Source organism: Echeneis naucrates, chromosome 24 (genome assembly GCF_900963305.1).
Source record: "Echeneis naucrates chromosome 24, fEcheNa1.1, whole genome shotgun sequence".
Taxonomy (NCBI): Eukaryota; Metazoa; Chordata; class Actinopteri; order Carangiformes; family Echeneidae; genus Echeneis; species Echeneis naucrates.
This window is the reverse complement of record NC_042534.1, coordinates 3,765,769-3,782,640: the sequence shown is the minus strand read 5'-3', so window position 1 is coordinate 3,782,640 and position 16,872 is coordinate 3,765,769. Positions and strand designations below refer to the sequence as shown.

Below are 16,872 nucleotides of genomic sequence, written 5' to 3'. Positions count from 1 at the left end.
CTGCCCCTTTTCCCACATTTCTCAAGTTAACTTCAGTTCACTTGTGGCCGACTGACAATGTGAAAGATAAACTGCTTCTCAGTCTAGATGGTGCTGAGGCTGGTAAAGGCTGAGGGATTGACTGAAGAGATGGTTTCTGTGTCTTTTGCTCTGCCTCATTCTGGGTCAGTGGGATTAGCCAAACTAAAATTTAATTTCACTGTCGTGGTAAAGCTTCTGTAGTTTAAGGTTTCATCCAGAAGACACGGATCCGCGTTAGAGACTGTCCTCCCAAGAAGGAAATGTCTCAAAACAACATCTGTTTGAGTTCAAGTGACAAAGCCTTGTAGCAGCTGGAGCAACTATGATGGGAGTAAAGAAGGAAGTCAAACGATGGTATTACACAGTGAAGCCTGTGGAGTCCGACTAACGGCATAAAAGAGAAAAAATAAACGTGGAGAGAAGAATAAAAATGGTCAACAGATATCTGCAGTTAGACCGTTTTAGAGTTGCTTCCAGTAAAAGTACTCGAAGGGTTCCTCCTGTCTTTAATCTTTCATGGTTGTGTGTTTAGAGGCTGCTTCATCGTTATGCATCCATGTGCATAGACAGGTTGGATGGATATGGACTGACCCCCCCCCCCCCCCCCCCCCCCCAGGCCATAGGTACATTTGGTCCCTTTTCCTTTTCACCCCTTCTGTTATTTTCTTTCTGTGTTTCTGTTTGTGTGATGTGGTGACATCTGTGGTACTGTGCCCTCCAACCATTTAACAGCAGTCCTGGTGATTTATGGCTCCACATGTGGAAATATTTGTCTGCTGGAGGTCCCGCAAGACAAATGCAGACAAACTGTGCCGGTCAGACTGACGGAAGACTAAAAAGGCCAAATACGCAACAAGTAAATCTGACATATGGGAGGCCGCGTTATTTTCTCGCTCCATAGATCAGAAACAGCGGTGATGTTAGTTTCAGGGCACCGAGGTGAAAACAGCCAGTGATTTAGAACAAATGTTCCATACTTATAACCAGCAGCCATGAAGACTCAAGGAATCAGGGATTTTGGGTGGATTCCTGAAGGAAGTTTTTGTTGGAGATCAGGTTTCTAACATCCCACAAGGCCTGTTATGTTCCAGCCCCAAGTAAGAGAGAAAGTGCTGCAAAAGTACCACTCAGCAGGAGATCTGGGCTGTCGCCACAACCTGCAGCACAGAGGTCAGCTGTTTCACGCACCAACCCATCTGCTCACGTCTGTGTCACATATTCATTTCACAGATGGTGATTTTCATTAAGCCGTGACTCTCAGTATTCATTTTTGCGTGCCCTATACTTTCCTATAGTCCACTATCAACCACAAAATGTAAATTACGGCCCACATTTTTGGTGGAGTGCTTCTATTAAAGCAAAAGGGCAAATCTAGACAATCGAATATCTTTGAGTCAGTGGTTAGAAACCTCAAAAATGTAATGGGAGGGGTTGACATGTGTTTTGAATTAATGATAAAAAACCGCTCCCTTTTTCTCCACAGGGCCAAAACAGCAATCTGCTTTGGTACAGTAGGACACTGACAAGATGGAGACTTTTCAAAAACAAATTTATTGAAGTTTGATGCAAGCCAGTCGCATTTCATCACAACACATAGGTTTACAAAAATAATGTTTCCATTTCAGAAAAGCTTTTTTTTTTTTTAATGAGCTATAATGATTGTTTATGTGTGTTATAAGACCTAAACACCGTCAAAACTAATTTCTCTGCTGCTGCTATCACTGAATGTTTAAACATGGGGGTGTCTAAATGGTGCTGGAAAAATGCTACAATAGTTCAACATTTTGATATCACGCTCATTTTAGTGAACAAAGTATTGAGCTAGATTGGAGGCTATTAGCTTATCATAGCTTAGCTTAGCATAAAAACTGGAACAAGCCCGGCTCAGTCTGATTAAAAATACATCTACTCTATCAAGATATCAAGAAATGAGATTTCAGCAGAGCCAGGCTAACCCTCACTTCCAGTGTTTATGCTAAGATAGGCTAAGTGCTTCCTGGCTCCGTGTCCAAGGTCAATTTTTCTACTTTAGTTTGTCAAACTCAGATATTTCTTTCTTCTGCCTCATGTTGAAGAAAAGGGTCTTCAGAGAACCCGCTCTGAAAAAGAAAATTAAAGCCAATTGACCTTAATTTTTACACTTGAAGAACCAATAAAGTGCTATCCACCAAAAAACAGATGTATCCTTGTATAAACTTTTTATTTTCTGTCCCCAGATAGCAGTGCATGGGAATATCAACCTTTGAGGAGTCTGCATGGGAAAGCACCACTTTGATCCAAATCTGTGGTTAAGATCCACAACGACAAACTCAAACACATTCTTCTCTACCAGTACATTCATCAAGGCAACAGTTAGTAATTCAATAGTGGATTTGTTTTTCTTCCTACTAATCTCATCATCCACGGTGAGTTTCTTGTGCAGACTCATGCTGAACTTTGTTACCTGTACGTGGACTAACAGGTGGGAAAGTCTGTTGGATTTGGGTCTAATAGAAGAGCGACACAATAACATTAGTTACAGTATAAGATCCATGCGTTGTATGAAGAACACAAAAGTCAGTTGTCAGCTTGTAATACTCTCACTCCTCTCTGCTCAGCAGCTCTTCAGTCTGTGGCTGAAAATTTTCAACCTTTTCTTGGTTCATTTCTTGTGGCCTCATCGTCTCTCAATCATCTCCAGTTGGTTTGTAGAGTTCTCCGCTGTCTTAGACAATCCCATACATGAACTATTGTGCGTCCAGTCACAATGGAAGACTTCAGTTCGTATCAGACTATGAATCTTGAGCTTCTCAGCGCTGGACTGATCAGCTCTGGTCTTTGTTTCCAGCCAGCTCTCTATTGTCTCTTGGACCCAGTAGCAGCCATCGGGGGTTGCTGGGTGATCCTGACTTGGCCATGGTTGTACGGAAGCCCTGGAGGCCCAGGGATCCCTGGTGGTCCAGGTGGCCCTGGTGGCCCTGGTTTTCCCCTTGGTCCTATTGGTCCAATGGTGCCCGGATATCCTGGCTGACCCTGGAACCCTGGAGGCCCTGCAGGTCCCGGCACTCCGTCTTTACCAGGGAGTCCTGTATCTCCTTTCTGGCCCATCTCACCCCGGAGTCCTGGATTGCCAAGAGACCCTTTGGCTCCTTTGACCCCGACTACCCCTCTATTGCCGTTGGGGCCTCGTTCACCTGGTGCCCCTTTGGGCCCAACAGACCCCTTCTCTCCAGCAGATCCACGGCTCCCTATAGGGCCGCGGTCACCTTTGTTCCCAGTGAGCCCCAAAGGCCCCTTTGGACCAGTTTCACCTCGGTTCCCTTTCGGCCCTGGAGGTCCAGGAGCACCTGTTGGCAAAAGAGAGCAAGGTTCAGGTGAATGAGCACACAGTCAGATTTTATCTTTAATATATCCGCACAACCTTTTAGTATAGTGAAGTTCTTAATGAGCTGCGTATGGTGAACGTCTACAAGCTTCAGCTCCTCCATCACCATGGACAAGTTCCTGACATCCACATCGAGTCGCACATTTAACAACATATTCCGCTGCCTCAGCGTGTCGGCTAAGTTGAGGAGTAACAGGACTGTGTTGTTCAGGTTCTGAGAGGACACAAAGAAGAGATGGTGACGTGAGAAGGCTTTGCTGTTGTTTCGAGGCGTAAGTCAGAAATATCCATTACTGTGCCAGCGACAACACCCAACAGTGATGTCATGCTGTACAAACACAGCCTGGAGAACACCGGAAGAAAACAAAAACAAGATGTTCAGCTGCTGTTTTAATAGGATACAAATGAAAGAATCAACCCAGTGGTGTAATAAGGCACTTTACAGCAGATGCCATCACATTGGGAGCCCAGACAGACGCAGAGGTGAGTTGGCTGCTTTGGTTGGTAAAAATGTGTTCTTATGAAGAACTACAGCTCTAATCTGCCTTTCATGAAGTTATTGTTGCTCTTGTTTGTTCCCCACCTGTAGGTCTTCTGTGTGTCTGCCCATGCGACTCTGGCAGGATGAGCTCTCGATGTTGATGTATTTGTACATGCTCTGAACGTGGCTGACGGTGGCGTTGATGCTGGAGGAGACGGTGTCGATCTCCATCTCGATGGAGTTCAGACGGCCATCCAAGGCGGAGAAACGTTCCCCCGTGCGGTTCTCGTAGTACCTGAAGATGACCGATGGGGACGGCCACAGCGTGAGTGTTGTACTCTTTTTGAGGACTAACCTCCAGTATGAGGACAAAATGCTGGTCCCCTCCTGTTTTTCTGTAAATCAGATGACTGTTCTTTAACGGTTACCTGGAGTGGTAGTGAAGGTCATGCATGTTCTCCTCGTGCTCATCCATGAAAGACGTGACGTTGTCGAGCTGCATCTGGAGGTTCATCACCTGCAGGACATGCAGACTCGTGTTGTGGTTTTTACGAAGAGGAAACTCGGTGAGATGTGTTAACCAGTCTTTGAGCCGATCCACGACTCCTCAGTTAACTTTGATCATGCTACGTGTCTAATAACATGTGATATCAGTCAAACAACCCTAATTTTCGTTTTCATTCAGCATTTTTCATAATAATGAACTTGGCAAACGCACCTGCTGAGTGAGGTCGTAGTACACCTCGGTGGACATGGCAATCCTCTGGTGATCTGCTACGATGTTGTTTTGGAGGAAGCGCACAGTTTGAGCCGTGCTGCTCGCGTTGGATTTGATAGCACTTAGGACTCGGCTGTAGTTCTGCCAGTCGCTGGTCAACCTCTGCAGGACCAGAGTCTCCTCATCAGCTTTCCTCTGCAGGGCGTCAATCCACATCGTACTAAAGAGCAGGGGGAAACAAGCCAAAGGTTCATTTGTGTTCACATCGTTCTGCTTTTTTTCAGTCATGGTACGGTGACCTGGCTCAGTCCGTCGGTCTGCTGCAGACCGTGCTTACGATTTCTTTGTAATTTTGGGCACTTTTGTGATGTTCTGAAATTTCTTTTAGCACCAAAAACAATTTGGCATTTTGGGTTTTCAGTGAAATGTTGCAACAATTACCATAATTTGGTACCAACTGTCTTCTGCCCTTCAGACTGAATTCTAATCACATGTAAGACACTTTGAATTTTCATCTAGTGTCCGCTGTATGTCAAAATCTTATTTTCTTCAGCTCTTAACAAAGGCAGTGTCAGCAGCATCACCTGGACATTGTTGTGTGGAACTGTTTTTCTTTTACAAACCATTCAGGCTCAGCTAATAAACGTTTGCTGAAAAATACTTGAATATCTCACTGACGTGCCCTCTGCCATTAAAAGCAAATAATAATGGAAGGGTGTGTTTTTCTTGTTACTTAATCATGTACACATTGCAAAAGATACCACTCGTTTAATTTTTCGGTTTAAATCAGCATTGAGTCCTGCAACTGAGCCCCAGCTGGGCCTTTTTTGAACAGGAAATCCCAGTTGTTGTTCTTTTTTTCCCACCCTGTACTTGCTTTCATACATAATGGCTTGCATATGAGGATTGTAAAATAACAGTACACTTTTGGCCATTAGACTGGCGTCTCGCCTGCTGTCATCTATTGATTAAGTTCCCGCTGAGCCGGTTCCCTCAGCGTTAACGTTGTGGCGATGCGGCCGATGAGAAATGATAATAATCCGTTTGGCCTGTCAGACTGGGCTGATAGAAGTTACTTTAAGTGGATTGATGATTGGAAAAGGGTTTGGATTTGGATTTGGATTATGACTTCAGGTAATCCGTTCCAGGTTCCTCTCTCTTCTGCCACGTGCTCCTGCTCAACACCTGCTGCTAACACGATTACCAGCTTTTATTTTCCTGTATTATTATATGTTCCTGTTTTTGCACATGATCTCCCTCTCGTGCTCTTCTCTCCCTTTTTCCAACCCGTCCAGTCGATGCAGATGGTCGCCCACCCAGAGTTTGATTCTGCCCGAGGTTTCTGCCTCTCAAGCTGTTCTGCTGCCAAATTGTTTCCTCTTAGTGGGAATTGTTGAACTTTAGATCTGTTCTATTTGGAAAGAGATTTGAGATGCACTTTCTGTGTGAAAATGAATCCAACATTCAGTGGATATCTATATTTTTAACCCCCCCACCCGCCTCTCATTCACCTGAGAGCCACTGTTGTGTTAACTTGCTGTGCCGTGGCTTTAATGTCGTACTGATCCTCTGTCAGAGTCTTCATCTTCTCCTCGGTTTCCTCGATCACGTCCTTCCAGCCCTCCACCCGATCCATGTATCTCTCCAGGGACTGATTAAGAAGTTTGATCGACATGAGGTGGTTTTGCATGTCGCGCATCAGCCGGCTGCTGGTGGCCTTGAGGGTGGCCTGGGCCTGGGACGCCTGGTCCAGGACCTGGAGGCACGATGACATAAATGAATTGCGTTCTAGCGGACCGTTGGTTGACGCCATCCGTCTCTCAGAGCTTGTGATCCACCGTACCTGCTCTTGAACCAGTATCATTCTCTGGATGTCTTCGAACTCTGTCTTCAGCCTGCGGATGTCTTCGGTGTACAGAGTCACATCCAGACATCCTGAACAGTTGGAGCTGGAGCTCAGGTCTGTGAGACAGAGGAGAGATGGTAAAACAGTGGATGTTAAATATCAAAGCTTTCAGCTTTCCTTGGCCTCTCCTTAAAAAGTTTTGGGGGTAAGAAAGTTCATTTGGCTTCAGAATAACTCCCCAGTGTAGCTCGCAGTGAAATAATTATGGTCAAGAATAAACTGCTGAGCGAAGTATTTTTTGGCCATCTTTCACAGAAAACAACAGTTTTTACGCTCATTTGATGCGATAAAGGAATCAAGAATAATAACTTTTTTCTTTTCAAATTATGCAAGAATATAAATATAAATATAATTTTTCATTTCATTTCATCAAAGTATTGAAGTTATTACACAAGGGTCCCTTTTTGTTGCCTTTAGATGTCTTTTTATTGCCTACGTCCTCATCTCCAGTTTTATTCTTCAAAATTGTGGACATCATATGAAATGTAAACTGTTTGCACGTCAAAGCGGCTGCTTTACCATCTATTCCTTGTTCGACTCTGGTGATCTTCTTGTGGTAAACGGATTCCTCATTGGACAGACTGTCAACCTTCCTGAACACTGGAAACACAGCGATGTGCGATAAAGTTAAAACATTGTGTTAATCATTTTGGATAAATCAGGCGTCGTGTTTCAGTGAAGGAATGAGATGAATACTCTGCTGAACGTGTTCCAGCCGACTGAACCCTGATAGAAAAACATCAGGGATGGGGGGAATGTAAACACCTGGAAGATGGCCCTGAATGTTTCTGCTATAATTAACATCGGCAGCACCGAGTTGTTGACAGGAAATAGGAAGTATTTAAAGAAGTCAAAACAGGAAATTGTAACGTAAGCCCCAATAACAAAACACATCAAGTTTTCATTAGCTAATAAATACTGATGAATGGCGGTCCTGCCTATGTCCTGCTCTCCCGACATATTTCCCCAGAGAGCAACAACAATTTAGCGTGTGTGAGTTTGCACAATGCGTGTTTTCAGCCTTTTTCAGCGTGACTCAGGAGACTAATGCTGGTCACAGCGTGTTTGCATATAAAAATACTTCCACATGCTTTCTGCAGGAACTCCTGCTCTGCTGGATTAGCTGCTGTGACAGTGACACTGAACATGCTTCTGGTGTAAAGAAAGCTTCAGCAGGATTTCATAAAACGCTACAATCACTTTGAAAACCAGCAGTACTGTATGAATACTGTGACGCAAAGAGCTGAGACATAAGTCACTTCAGTGGCTTGTTATCTCCCAGATCTGAGCAGAAGAACATGTTTGTTGTAAAACAGATGTTCAGCGGAGAATGGAGAATCAGAGATTTGTGTTTTTCCCTGAGCGCATGCACAGTTAGCTGCTGCAGCCAAGTTCAATATTTTTGCTGTTGATACTGAGGTTTTCGGTGCTTTGGTGTCGAGCAGCTGTGCTCCAATTTGAGAAAAACATGCGAGAAGTGCTGTTTCAATGTAAGGTTGGAGCATGAGGAAAGGCGCAGTAAAGCGGTGTGTTTATAAATGATGTCGGTTCATAAATGCTTTGCAGTTGATTTGTGTTTGGTTCAATTTCAACTCTGACACAATTGTCTTTATTTACATTTAGACAAAACTACCATCTTTTGTTTTTCCAACCACGTCCGGGAATTGCAATTACCTCCTGCAACTAAATGTAGCGCTTAATTGGCTTGAAAAACGTTGCCACTGAACATAATCCAGCTGGGGATCATGGTGCCTCCGCAATGTGGTTCATTTCCAAATCCAGACAATGTTTACAAGAGTGAGTAAATACGAAAGTCAGAGTTACTGAAAGCTGATTTACCAACACACGAGCCTCAGACGGTCGAGTTTGTTGGCTTAGATTTAGAAGTTAAATCTCTTATATGGCCAACAAGAGTCAAATAGAGCCAACTAATGGAGCCAACAAAGGTGTTTATGGGTAAAAAGGTGCGTCCATATATATATTTGGTTGGTGACAGATTTGACAAAATGTTGGATGTGAGAAACTGCAGTGAACATGAACAGCACGTCTACACGTTTCCAGCCAGTGCAGCTCGCAGGCGGCCTACAATAAACCGGACTTTATCACCTTTCCTCTACATGCATACCTGAATACAAGCGTGTGTGTGTGTGTGTCTCACTCTCTGAGATCCCTGGATGGCAGTAAAAGATACAGATTTATGATTTTCCAAACCCATTAAAAAAACTCATGCTAATGTGAAAAGTGCCTGTTGGTGCAGAGCAGCTGTCAGGTGAAACACAATCATCGGATCTGTGGGAGTTAATGGGCACACAAGCGTTCAGAGCAGAGTGTGATTTCTCTTGGACTCTTTTCAAGGTAACATCCTGGAAAGTGCAGCTCCTTTGTGATGATTGCTGGAACATCTGTGGCAGTTATTATATTAGAGGCTGGGAAGTGAAAAAATGAGCTCACCAAGTGACGCCAGCACGGCCACTGTGATGATGAGGAACACAACAAATCCATACAGGACTTTGACAGCCAGCTGCAGAGAGTGACTCTGCTGGCACCTCACACAGCCGCCTCTGGTTCGCCCTGCAAACACAGGGAGCGCATATTAACACGTGTTTCACAGTGTGTGCCTCACTGATCAATGAACTAGAGCCTTAATAAAAAGGAGTAGATGGGTACACGTGGCCCTTCTTCTGTTGCTTCAGCTGTTTAGGGCCTTTTCCACCTTTAGCCAAACAGCAGTGATTTAATAATATAATAAACACACCACTTCACTTTGACAGTAAACCACTTTTCTTTTTTTTTTTTCTTTTTTTTTTTGGATGTTAGGTTTAAAGCCACATTCGTCATTTTCTTTATTATTAACAACACCACATTTAGGTGAATGTTTCTTTATGTTCTTGGATCATTCGACCGCTAACATGTTTGTCTTTGGACAAATCTTTGAAGATAAGAAGAACGTGCAAAGGGTGTGTACATACCATGTCACCGTTGATACAAAATGAGTTGTGTGCATGTGCATGTGGCCTTCACCTCTAAATGAAGGAATTTCCTCTTCCTCTCCGGTGAAGTCCTCATCTGGAAACAAGAAAATGATAGATGACACACAAACTGGACTTGTTGAAGCTGTCAATTCAAAGTATCATAAATCGTTCTCTTGGTCGAGGTGATATGGATTTAATCAGCTTTGGGTGGGCTACCGTGGCATGAATGATTTAATGATTTAATGATTTAATGTGTTGGGTTTGAAGGCACTTTGGCATTGAGAGTGTTTTGTGGATTACTGGATAAAAATGTTGTGAAAGGAAGGTTGCGGAGATTCAACACGCACAGACAATATTGAGTGACAATCATGTATGATGAGCTGGTTGATGTGAACGTGGTCGTTACCTTTGAAAAGCTGGTTCTCGTATCCACCATAGTTATCTGCCAAAAAAAAAAAAAGAAATAAAAAGAAAGAAGACGTACAATACGAGAAACAACCGACAACTTTTATCCCTCCTGTCATTAATCATAGGAACCAGCTGCCCCCCCCAATGTGTTCAGTATGAGGCTGCTATCTCAGAAAAACACAACAAAAAATGCCTGTTTTTGTTCCACTTGAATGTTTTCTCTGAGCCGATCCTCCTCTTCAGGAGAAACAGCCCCGCAGTTGTTGGTTTTGTTTTGTTTTGTTTTGTGCTGCTTCTAGTGGGGAGTATTTGTGTGTGATTTGTGTGTCCAAGGAGGTCGCCAACACACACGAGCTGGGGAAAAAAAAAAAAAAAAGAAAAAAAAAAGGTCCCAGTAAGCGTGACTGAAAAGCAGAGGGCTTCGTGATTTATTTTAAAGGCCCAGAATGCATTCAGCGTCATGTTTTTCTAAGTGGCTTTATACAACACCACACCTGAGGGACGGGGAAATGGAAACGCTCGGCGGGACTGCAGGGGAGGTGTTTTGTGAAATAAAAGCTCTGGGAGTCTCAGCCCGGCGCGGGGAAAGAGGAAGTTTGGCAGGTTGGTGACAAGCCGAAGACAGACAGTTGAAATGCGGCCTGGCGTCTTTTCAGCCTTGAAGCAAAAAGCTGTGCGACGTAACGGACGCAGACACTTTTGCCTTTGCGGCTGTACTTGCTCAACTTTGCGCTGAATTCCTGCGATTGTGGAAAATGTGGAAAGTGTTTTGGCTGACTCCAGATAGATGTGGTGGAATTTAAAGGAATAGTCCAACAAACATCTCCGGTTTGACTTTGGTAAAGATGCTTCAACCTTCTGACGTCCTTTTCCACCTTTTGTTGGACTCAACTGTGGCTGAGCACCAAACTCACATCTGTTTCTCCGTTAATGCAACAGAGTGTTGGCGCTGCAAAATGCCAATGAGCAGGATTATAAAACCGCTTTTGCTGTCTGTCTTTAGTGCGTTTTCCGTATCTGTTGAAACTGTGAACGTGGATTTCGAGTTGTAAGAAGATTTTAATTTTTGCTCTATTCCAGGTTCCTTTCTGAAACCAAAACGTCTGCAGCGGTTTAGCCGCATAATCAGCTCAACACAAACAGGGAAAATGCGTTGTAGCAATTCTACACAAAGTGTGTGAGTCAGCAACACAACTGAACATGTATGTTCAGGTGTGTAATTCAAACCTTGACTCACTGAAGCAAATAACAGTGCACACGTAGCGCGATGGTGACCGATAAGAAGGGTTTGGTTTTAACAAGTGAGCTTTTTGTTTATTATTTGGCTCGAACCAAATAAAGACATTGTAATTCCAAAAACAATGTTAGCAAAATGCTGTTTAAGATATCAAAGTACAGCTGCCTTGCAGACGCTGCTGTGAGGGGAATGTTTACATGAGTCAGTGGCTGACATAATGATGGAGGAAGGAGAGGTGGAGGCAGTTATCGGCAAAAAATAAACTAAAATACAGCCACGACACAAGAGAGAGAGTATAACAACACCGTGCTCGACGTCGCAAAGAAAACCTCCTCTAGACACGTAAGACATCGTAATGTTAATAACGGAGAAGAAAAACTGTAATTTCTGACCTTACACACCCAACTAGAACCTGTGAATTCAAGTTTTTTTGCTTCTCTGAAATGTTGATCTGTGCTAAGGTGCGTTTTTTGTGTTGACAGTCGATAAAATGGTTCAACTCAGCCGTCTCCCTTCAGCTCTGCAGAGCACTTCAGCTTTCATCACTGTTTAGTGCAACTTTAACCCATTTAGCTTGTTTAGAGCAGCTGGACAAGTTCAGATAAATCCACTGCACACAACAAACCATGGATGGACGAATTTCAAACGATGCCAGTGAACATCGTGGGGCGATTAGTGGGTGAACACGCAGCTAAAAGCAGACTAAATACTGAATTCAAGTTTGCTCACAGCCCCCCCCCCCGCCCTCAAAAAAAAAAGACTTTTGTTTATTAAATTTTCAAGCAACTTTTGTAAAAGTTGTTTTTTTTTTTTTTTTTATCTTTTGTTCTGCTGCCCCAAGAGTTTGTTTCCCTGCTGCTTTAAAGGCGGAGCAGACCAAACTGTTGTGTTTTCAAAGAGCAGAATGACATATAGAAAAGGCAGAGTAACAAAATCAAACCTCAACAGGCTGTTTTTCCGTCTCTCAGTTGTCCCACCCTGATTACCACCCCGTTTCTGTGGGAAAACTGAGTTTGTGTCTTTTTTTTTTTTTTTGGACTCTTGTGACACGATCAGATTCAGACATTTCAGAGAGGAAATTCCAAAAATATCACAACCAATATCTCCCCCTCAAATATCCATTGGCTCTTTGATTATACTTCTTCTCTTCCCTTGCTGCTCGTTTCTCCGCTGTCTCTCCTGCGCTCTGTGGAAAAAACCCTCAGGTCTGTCTCGTTAGAGAGGAAGTTGACCTCACACACACACACACAAATGTGCAGGAGTAATGAGTCGATGTGACACAGCCCCACCAGGTCATACCTACACAGTCAGGTCATGGCACAACCGAGTGGAGCCACTAAATATGCATCTGTTTAGTCTGAATCAGCAGGTAAACTTGTTGTTGTTTTTGGTTTGACTTTGTTTGTGAATTTAAGTAAAGCAAATTGGTGAGTTAGACGGTTCGGCACGTCATTTTATCTCCGATTAGACATCGGCATCATCATAAACCGTTCACGAGGTGTTTAGCAGATCATTTAAAACCAAGAAAAAAAAAAAAACAAAACAAAACCAACAACAACAGCAAAAAAACCCCACCATGAATAAGCTTCAATTTGTGACAGATGCTCAAACTGAAGCCAGCCTGCCAGTCTGGATCCAAACACCAAACAGGATTAATAGCTCGTGTTTCGGGTATCGTTAAGGCCGGGCAAACACGCGGTTAGGATCGGGGAAAGCTTGTGGTCACAGTCGATGCAAAAGCAATTAATTAGAGATCTGTGATGGGAAACGAACCCTGAGCAAGAATGTCAGATGCACTACACCCCCCCCACCACCACCACCACCACCCCCCGACCCCAACTTTCCGCCTCACCACGTTAAAGGAACCTCTGCTCTGCAAACACAGATTTCTTATGATGTGAACTTAGCTGAGGAAAAGTAAAAAGCTGGACTGATTTTATAGGTCTATAGGTTTAGTCATGTCCTCGTCCTGTAAACGCACAACTCCAGACCAGGAGTCTTGTTGTTCTGTATCCAGATGGAGGACAAAGGTTGGTTTTAGTTTGAATGCACGCAGTCCACTTAACTGTAAGGAGCAAAATTTGTGGCACGGGCAGGTGTCGAATGGAGGAGAGGGCTTACAAAACCAAACATTTCCAACAGTTTTTACAATGATGATCAGTTAATAATCCAATAAAAGCAGAATAATGCCAGAGAAATATTGTCGTAATCAGCCAGGAAAACTCTTTTAGACGAGCTGGATCTTTCAGCTGTTAAATCTTGTTTTGACAACTGCTCCTTTTGTTTGGTAACTAATTGGAAAGGAGCGGCCAAATCTGCTCAGGTCAGAGTTACTGGACTGAAAAGACACGGCTGCTCTCTTTTGTTTGGATTTTTATCAGTGCACGCTCTCGCCTGTGTCAAATTAAACACTAATAAGAAATAAGGAGGCTGCACGCACGTCACCATGCTGCATACGTGATTGTTGAGTGTTTTATTCAAATATCTCGACCTTTAATCTGCTCTTTTGAACAGGTCTGACACTGGCTTTCACTTTTATCCCAAAAAGTCAAGTTCTCCCACAACAAGAAAGCCAGTTCTGTTATGGCCATCGTGTCGGGAAAGTAGGAAATCTCTTCCTTAGACAGCGGATTTACATTTAAACCAGCGCATCAGCAATAGAAGATTTCCTCCTGTTTGGATCCGAGTGTGGCAGCAAACGAGTACTAACATTTTCCCTGAAGTGAACAACTTGGCTAACTGCTACGTGTAGTACAGACCTTTGTAATTTCATTCAACCTTTTCCTGACTGCTGTTCGCCACGTTCACCAAATCCTCCGTCCCCTTCAGCTCCCTCAATGCAGAGCGGCCCGGCACCAGTTTCACCATTTATTTCTGCCTTTTGAGGATGTAAAGCATTAAACACAGGGTTACGGCCCAGGGAAGATAAACTGTCCGCAGTAAAGGAAAATAAATACAGTAAATATCAGGATGTTTGTTTTTCGACCACATGGAGTCAATCAGCCCTCCCTCCATCCATCAGGGCTCTGGAGGTTTGAAACACAGTGCCAGGCAGCTAACCATCAGTGCCACTTTATGTTTGTGGTTGTGTCTTTCCGGAGGGGAGGGGGTGTTTAGACTTTCCAAACCAGATTCCCCGACCTCTCCCTCTCTTCATTCTCATTCCGGACTACACTTTGTGTGTCATCTTCAGTGAGTAACACGCCTCGAGTTTCCTCTAACCTCACCAGGTGGCTCCAAGATGGGATGCCCTCGTAAACAGAAAGTCCTTCTCCACCAGATCCAAGCACGAATGAAAAGCAGGAGTCGGAGGTCACCGACTCTCTTCGGCCCGGTATGTGCTGCTGCTGTGAAAGACGAGCCATTACGGGTGAACGCTCGTTTAATGTGGTTCGGCAGTGAAACGGGATCTTTTCAGAGTCACGATCCCACAAACGTATCATGTTTTCTCTGGACAGAACCACTTTGGACAGCCAGGCTGAGACAGAGAAGGAAAGTCCTGATTGGGTTTACAGGACTGTGAGGCCGAAGGGTGTGGGCCGTCTCCTCTAACGCTTTATTTGAAGGCTTCCTGTTATTTTTTTCAGCACAAACGTGTTGATCTAAATGATCGAACTGCTGTAGTTACGACTTTGCTAAAGCCTTCCGTGGCCTTAGATTGTCTGAAAACTCTTCTAAATTTCATCGACATGCAGAGATTCAGTCTCTTGTTTTGGTCTTTTCACCTTCACTCATTCTTTCCTTGTCCCCTGCCAACCATACACCTGCCTCCTACTCCTTCACCAGCCCCGGCAGGAATGTATGAGGCAGCATGTTTTGTTCTGGTTGGGCTGGGCTGGAATGGTTTCTCAGCAAGACTGGAAACCACATCGACAGACCTCCTGCACTGTGTACATTCTGGGAGTTAACTCACTGTGTCGTCCTGCGGCTCGCGGCAGCTTCATTCATCTCAGAAAGAGCAGAGAGAGAGAGAGCACCAAAGTAACCAGCGATTTGTCACATGAACGATTTGTGACATCAGTTTGACCAGAAACTGCCGTTTGGTTTCCAATAATAAAACTCCGTGGCTTGTCGAGGAATTATTTTATTTTTCAGTGAGTAAAATGAATTTAAAAGCAGTAGTATCCTGAGAAAGCAGTCAAACTTTCTCAGTGTGAGACAAAACTGACTTCTGGTTTTATGGCAACAACTAACATTGAGACGAGACAGGTAGCTGAGCAAACTTCAGAAAAGGGTTTGAAATGGCTTTTTTTCTTCTTTACATCTTCATTTTGAAATTTCAGCTTGATGATGCTTAAAGCTGAGCCGAAAGTTAAGCTCTTGCATTGCATTGTAGCACGAGTTAATGTTGTAATAGGAAAAGTGTGATGTCATTATATTTGGATGTGTGGATGAGCGGATGATTAATTTGGTGAACGTAATGCGATCTCGTGCAACATTGGCAGAGTGTGCCAACCTCAACAATAGCTCCTGAGGAAAGAGGTTTCGTTAATGATCAATAAAAATGAGACAGACAGAAGCAGATCAGATATTATTTCGATTTTGAAGCAATAACGGTAAACACCATACAGGTAAAAATCCCTCATAAGCAAATTGCTGCTAATAAATACGACAACATCTTCCCAAGCTGTTAATCCACATGAGCTTCCTCTCTCAGCCCTTCACGTCTCCCACTGTAAGTCCGGGAAACATGTTCGAGTCAGTTCAAAGCCACGGGCAGCTCTCATGTTGTGAAAAGTGCTCAAATTCACATGCTGTGTTTTCACTCTGCCTCTTTTTAAATGGGTATTAAGTCCATCTGCAGCAGGTCGGCAGGGCGAGGGAACATTTTATGTTTTATGAAACAGGGCACGCACTCACACACACATCGACACTTAAAGCTGACTGATCAAAGTCTCGCGTCCAAGACCAACAAGCCGACACTTTCTCAGGATCCGCAGATGAGAAACACATGTGCTTGCTGTGCCCTGCGCAGGTGCCTGCCTGCATGCCACCTCCTGTATTTTCTGTTATTGATGAGATATGTTCTGTTTTTTTGATTAGGAGATAGCAGGACGAAGGAAATTAGTAGTAGTAGTAGTTGCTTTTTCAGAAATAACACAAAAGAAATCAGAAAAATTGCCCCACCTTTCATGATTCCCAGCTCAAGAGTGTCAAAAACAAAACAAAACGAAAAACTTTCCCAGCTTTGGTGAAGGTCAGCTTGACGAAGGTGATGCTGCAGTCTTCACTCTTTTCCCCCCACAAGGCAAATGTCCAGGGAGTGCAAAAAGTGGTCAGAAAGTTACCTTCCAACCGCCAGCAAAATCACTCCTGAGGCATTTTCCATTTGTCTCCAAACTTTTCCCAAGAAAAGAAAAGAAAGTCCCAAAATGACTTCCACAGGTTTAAAAGTGGAGAGGAACGCCTCAGGATGTCAGCCCATATGAGCAGAAGCATGCACAGATTATTACAAGTGTTGTGCTAAGTCTAACAGTGCCACAGCAAACGGGACAAAGCTTGGAACGTGTGTGTTTGCCTGCAGCAGTCTGGCATCATCCCGCTCCCATCCAGAGCCTGAGAAAACTGAAAACCCCTCAGACAGAAACCATTTGCAACTTTAGGGAGGGAGGGAGGAAGAGTGGCAAGAAAGAAAGAGCAGAGCAGAGTGAGAGAGATGGGAGGGGGAACAAAGAAACTGGAAAAGGAGGGAGGGACTGGAAAAGGGACAGGATGAAACAGAAAGAGAGAGGGAGGGAGCGAGGGGTCTGTGTTTTGTTGAGTTG

The 16,872-nt window shown here is 43.9% G+C and overlaps 1 protein-coding gene across 1 annotated transcript; it reads right to left on the bottom strand.

Annotated features, from left to right (window-relative positions):
* Positions 1–1,553: 1,553 nt before the first annotated feature.
* On the bottom strand, positions 1,554–16,722 carry scara3 (scavenger receptor class A, member 3). Its single transcript, XM_029496763.1, has 12 exons — positions 16,235–16,722; positions 9,869–9,904; positions 9,512–9,556; positions 8,942–9,061; positions 7,010–7,090; positions 6,428–6,546; positions 6,096–6,340; positions 4,585–4,804; positions 4,295–4,383; positions 3,969–4,161; positions 3,422–3,599; positions 1,554–3,347 (listed from the first exon to the last, which is right to left on the bottom strand). Exons 1-12 carry the CDS (start codon positions 16,239–16,241, stop codon positions 2,857–2,859), a joined length of 1,824 nt encoding a protein of 607 aa, XP_029352623.1. The 5' UTR covers positions 16,242–16,722; the 3' UTR covers positions 1,554–2,856.
* Between the last annotated feature and the right edge of the window lie 150 nt (positions 16,723–16,872).

Coding starts and splice junctions, on each gene's coding strand:
- scara3 (XM_029496763.1), bottom strand. Junction 7,091..8,941: donor GGCCGTGCTGGCGTCACTTG/GTGAGCTCATTT, acceptor CTGTGTTTCCAG/TGTTCAGGAAGGTTGACAGT. Junction 6,547..7,009: donor AGTCGAACAAGGAATAGATG/GTAAAGCAGCCG, acceptor TCTGTCTCACAG/ACCTGAGCTCCAGCTCCAAC.